Here is a 5,445-nt window from a genome sequence, read left to right as displayed (position 1 = left end):
GGCGGGGCTGGCGGTGGATCCCGCCGTGCTGCTCGTCGCGGTGGGCGTCCTCATCTTCCTCATCACCTTCTGCGGCTGCGTCGGCTCCTTGCGGGAGAACATCTGCCTGCTGCAGGCGGTGAGTGCCCGGTGACGGTGGGTGTCGTGTTGTTGTGTCCCCGCTCCGGGGTGTCCCCACGACATCTCTCCGCCGCCATCATGCTCCTCTCGCCCTCGCAGTTCTCCGTCTGCCTGACCATCGTCTTCCTCCTGCAGCTGGTGGCTGGTGTGCTGGGCTTTGTCTTCTCCGATAAGGTACCGCCAGGGTGCAGGGGGAAGGGGGAGCAGTGCTGCAGGGGGGGGTCTGGGTGACCCCCCAGCCTGTCCCGTTGGGTGACAACCTTGCCGGTGTGTGTCCTCCCCTGGCTGTCCCCGTCCCGCAGGCCCGTGGGAAGGTCAGTGACATTGTCAACGCCGCCATCGTGCATTATCGGGACGACCCGGACCTGCAGAACCTCATCGACTTCGGGCAGAAGGAGGTGTGGGGAGCCGGGGGGCGGGGGGTGTCACGTGTGTCCCCACCCACAGGTCAGGTGTGGAGGTCGTGGCTCTCGCTTTAAATCCATGGGGTGAGGGTGTCTGGCGGCTCCTCCACCAGGGGTTCGATGTTGGTGGTGAATCCCTGGATAAAAATTGGAGACAATGGGACAGTGTTTACGTAGGGCCTACTAAAACTGAAGTGGCTGTTGAAAGCCAGCGGCGCTGGGGCGAGCGGGGTGCAGGGGGGGTGGTCTGGGGGGGCTGTCACTCACTGCCTGTTGTCCCAGTGTCCCTGTGTCCCCCCCTCACAGTTCAGCTGCTGCGGGGGGGTCTCCTATAAGGATTGGTCCCAGAACATGTACTTCAACTGCACCCCCGCCAACCCCAGCCAGGAGCGCTGCTCTGTCCCCTTCTCCTGCTGCCTGCAGGACACCCACCAGGTGAGGACGGTGTCCTCGGGGCTGGGGAGGGACACCCCGGGGTGCTCTCAGGGGACCCCCTTACTCTACACCTCTCCTCCCATCCCTCGAGGCTGCGCTGAGCCTAGAGCCCCCCCACCCCAGGAGGGTGTTGATTGCCAGCTGGCTGAACAGGAGCCAGCAGTGTGCCCAGGGGACAAGGAGGCCAATGGCATCCTGGCTTGTGTCAGCACTGGGGTGGCCAGCAGGGACAGGGAAGGGATCTGAGCCCTGGGCTCGGGGAATGGGCTGCCCAGGGCAGGGGGGAGTCCCCGGGATCCCTGGAGGGGTTGAAGAGTCGGGCTGAGCCAGCGCTGAGGGATCTGGGGGAGTTGGGAACGGTCAGGGGGAGGGTCATGGTGGGGCTGGAGGAGCTTTGAGGGCTTTTCCAACACAGATGGTGCTGGGATTTTGTGAGAGGGAACCCACCAGCAGCATATGGCAGCCTGCACCACCTGCTGGCTTTGGGGGTGCTGCAGGGGGGTTCGGGGCGGATTCCCCCTGGGTGGGGTGGGGGGCTGGCAGGCAGCAACGCTGTCACCCCCCCTTCCCACTCAGGTATTGTCCCTTGTGGAGGCTGGGGGGGTTTAGGGGACCCAGCAGTGGAGGGATAGGTTGGGGACACCAAGTGCCCAGAGGAAGGGGACACCTGAGCTCCTGTTCACTTACCGCCCCCCCCTCGCCCAAAAAAGCAGGGACCCCCCCAGCCCGGTGGGTTTTGTCCCCTCCCAGGCCGTGGTGAACACCCAGTGCGGATGGGGCGTGCAGGCCCGTGGCTACCTGGAGGCCGGCGCCGTCATCTACACCAGTGGCTGCGTCGACACCCTGGGCAGCTGGATCCACGGCAACCTGCTGCTGTTGGGGGGCATCGCCCTGGGGCTAGCCCTCCCCCAGGTACCACGGCCATCCGGCCTCCCTCCGTCCTTCCTCTCTTCCTCTTGTCCGTCCTCATCTCTTCCTTGTGTCCATCCGTCCTTCCTCATCTCTTCCTCACATGTGTGCCTACATCCATCCTCGCGTCTCACCTCATTTCTCCCTTGTCCTTCCTCATCTCTTCCTTGCATCCGTCCTCCCTCGTTCCATCCTCACCTCTTCCTCATGTCCATCCGTCCTTCCTCGTCTATTCCTCACATGCGTCCATCCTCACATCTGTCTTTCCTTCCGAGCGTCCCTCCTTCCTCATCTCTTCCTTATGTCTGTCCTCATCTCTTCCTCGTGTGCATGTGTCTGTCCTTCCTCATCTCGTGCCCATCCTTCCTCATCTCTTCCTCACATGTGCGTGCATCCATCCTCGTGTCCATCCTCATCTCTCCCTTGTCCTTCCTCATCACATCTGTCCTTCCTCATCTCATGCCCATCCTTCTTCAACTCTTCCTCATGTGCATGCCTGCATCCATCCTCATGGCCTTCCTCATCTCTTCCTTGCATCCATCCTCGTGTCCGTCTGTCCTCACATCCTTCCTCATCTCTCCCCCATGTCTGTCCATCCTTCCATCCTTGCATCCTTCACCTCTTCCTTGCATGTGTCCTTCCTCACCTCTTTCCTCATGTCCATCCATCCTCCCATGTGTCCTTCCTCATCTCTTCCCTGCATCATCTGTCCTCCCTTCCTCGCCCCCTTCCTCATCCCTTGTGTCCATCCTTATCTCCTCCTTTCCTCCGTCTGTCCTTCCTCACCCCTTCCTCGCCTCCTGCTCTCCTCAGCTGGTGGGCATCCTGCTGGCTCAGATCCTCATCCGCCAGATCAAAGACCAGATCAAGCTGCAGCTCTACAACCACCAGCACCGGGCAGACCCCTGGTACTGAGGCCCCAGCGTGGCAGCAGCTCGGGGAGCCGTGACCTCAACGGTGATTTTTTTTTTTTTTTTTCCCCCCCAAACCCTGGATCCCTCAGAAGAGCCAAAGGGGCTTTGCTGAAATAGAGGGAGGTTGGAGCGGGACACCTGGAGAGGGGTGCTGGGGACTTTGGGTGCCAGGTTTGCCGGGACGTGCTGTGCTGCCGCGTGCCGTTTGGGGGACAGAACTGACCATTTGTGAACTGCTGTCTGTCTGTTGTCTGTCTGTCTGTCCTGTCCTGATCCACACGGCCTTCACCCCGGGGGGGCGAGGTGGGAACTGGGGACGTTGCCTCCGTCACTGGGCTCCATCTCTGTGACCCCGGGGGGACGCGGCCTCTGGCCTGGCCACCCTGGAAGAAGAAGGACCGTGAGGATGTTGCTGCCCAGGGCTGACCCCAGTGGGAGGGGGTTCGTTAGCAGAGGGTGGGGGTCCCGTCACTATCGTCCTCGCCCTCCCTGGTGCTGAGCCCCGTGTGCAGGAGGGGACAGGCACCATCCTGTGCCCCCCCCCGGGACATTACCCTTCATTTTTGGGGAGAGACAAAATCCGGAGCCCGCTGTCTCCGTGGCGGGGGACACACACGTCGCCTTGGCCCCCTCCATCACAACAGATTTAGGCTTCGGGGCCCAAAAAAAGGAAGGAGGTGGGGGGCAGCACAACCAGCTGGTAGGCAGCAAAGAAGCCCCCACCAAGCTTCCTCATCTGCCCTAGGGAAGAGCCTGCAAGATTTTGGGGTGTCAAGAGCTGGGGGGGCGCTGCTGCCCCCCACCCCCCCATCAGCATTGTGGGCTCCCGGCGTTGCTGCTGCTTTTTGGAGCTGTTGCAAACTGTGGGTGGAGGGTTTTTTTTTTTGTGTGTTTTTTCTTTTTTTTTAAGTTACTTCTTTCTGCTCTTCGGGCTGGGTGGTCCCCTCGCACCGCCCCGCCGCGGAGAGAGACGGGATGCGGCCCAGCGCCGGCCCTTTGTGTGCGCGTCCCGTGTCCCTCTGCCACCTCCCTGCGCCCCCGCGGTGGCACAGGGCTCTCGGGGACACGGTGGCCACGCTGGCCTGATCCTGCCCCAGCGTTAGGCACAGTGGCCCCCAGTCCCCTCCAGCACCCCCCAGCCAGAAAATGGTCCCCCTGCTGTGCCCCAAAGAGTGATGTTCCCCCTCCAAAGACTTTTTACCCCCAAAATAGCAACATCTGAAGAAGTCCACACATTCCCCCCCCCTGCCAAAAGGAACTTCTCTCCTCCAAAAAGGAGTTTCTCTGCCCCTAAAAAGCCACCTTGCTCCCCTGCCAGAATGGAGCTTGTCACCCAAAAGAGTGTTTCTCCCCCCAAAAGCGATTGCTTCTCCAAAGAATGTGTCCCCCTAAAAAGGGATCTTTCCCCCCCCCAGTAGCTTTTCTACCCCAAACTTTCCCTCCAAAGAGCTACTTCTCCCCCAAAAATCAGGTTCTCTCCAAGAGCGGCTTTTCCACCACTCCGAACTGACTTTCATCCCCATCAAAAAGCTGGCTTTTATCCCCCAAAGCAACTTTTCTCCCCCCCCAAAATGCCTTTTGTCCTCCCAAACTGACATTTCCTCCCCCAAAAGCAACCTCCCTCAAAAAAGCAACTTTTCTCCTCCAAAACAGACTTTTGTCCCCAAAAAGCAAATTTTCTCTCCCCAAAAGTGGCTTTTGTCCCCCCAGACTTTTTCTCCCCCAAAAGTAATTTCCCCTCAAAAAAGCAACTTTTCTCCCCACAAAAGGGACTTTTGTCCCCCCCAAGCAACTTTTCTCACCCTGAATGGCTTTTATCCCCTCAAACTGACATTTCCTTTCGCAAAAGTAACTTGCCCTCAAAAAAGTAACTTCTCCCCAAAAAGCAACTTTCCTCCCTTCAGCAGTGGCTTTTGTCCCCCCACACTGACCTTTCTTCCCCCTAAAGTAACTTTCTTCTCCCCAAAAGGGACCTTTGTCCCCAAAAGCAACTTTTCTCCCTCTAAAAGTGGCTTTTGTTCCCCCAAACTGACTTTTCCTCCCCAAAAGTAATTTCCCCCTAAAAAAAGCGACTTTTTGCCCCTAAAAAGGACTTCTGTCCCCAAAAAGCAACTTTTTTTTCCCCAAAAAAACTCACTTTTATTCCCCCTAAACGGACTTTTCCTCCCCCAAAAGTAACTTTTCTCCCCCCAGTGACTCTTGTCCTCAAAAAGGGACGACTCCTCCCCTTAAAAGTAACCTCTTCCCCTAAAAAAGTGACTTTTATCCTCAAGACGAACATTTCTCTCCCAATAAAATGCCTTTGTCCCCCAGAAGCAACTTTTTTTTTGGCTTCTCTTCCCAAAAGGCAACTTTTCTTCTCCAAATTCCCTCACAAAAACTTTTGCTCCAAAAAGAAACTTTCCCCTTCCATCTTTTCTCCCTTGCCTTTTATCTCCCTAAAAAACAACTCCGAAAAGTGACTGCCCAAAAAGCAACTTTACCCCCCCAAAATAACATTTTCCTCGCCAAAAAAAACTTCTATGCTCCACAAACCCGACTTCTCTCCCTCAAAAAGTGACTTTTACCCCCTCGAAACCAACTTCCCCGTCCCAAATCTCTCCCCTCTTCTCCCCCAATCCAACTTCTCCCCGAAAAAAACAAACTTTCTCCTCCAAAAACGT

General features: G+C 57.4%; 1 protein-coding gene across 1 annotated transcript in view; it reads left to right on the top strand.

Annotated features, from left to right (window-relative positions):
- TSPAN33 (tetraspanin 33) overlaps positions 1-2,851 on the top strand; it is a 5,471-nt gene extending 2,620 nt beyond the window's left edge. The window contains exons 2-7 of the mRNA XM_026868037.1: positions 5-118; positions 220-294; positions 423-518; positions 831-959; positions 1,710-1,871; positions 2,682-2,851. Coding sequence (XP_026723838.1) covers positions 5-118; positions 220-294; positions 423-518; positions 831-959; positions 1,710-1,871; positions 2,682-2,783 — 678 coding nt within the window. The 3' untranslated portion in view covers positions 2,784-2,851. The remainder of the gene's footprint in view (positions 1-4; positions 119-219; positions 295-422; positions 519-830; positions 960-1,709; positions 1,872-2,681) is intronic.
- The last annotated feature ends 2,594 nt before the right edge of the window (positions 2,852-5,445 follow it).

Source organism: Athene cunicularia (genome assembly GCF_003259725.1).
Source record: "Athene cunicularia isolate RWA chromosome 1 unlocalized genomic scaffold, athCun1 chr1_part2, whole genome shotgun sequence".
NCBI classification, from domain to species: Eukaryota; Metazoa; Chordata; class Aves; order Strigiformes; family Strigidae; genus Athene; species Athene cunicularia.
This window is presented reverse-complemented; position numbering and strand designations above follow the sequence as displayed.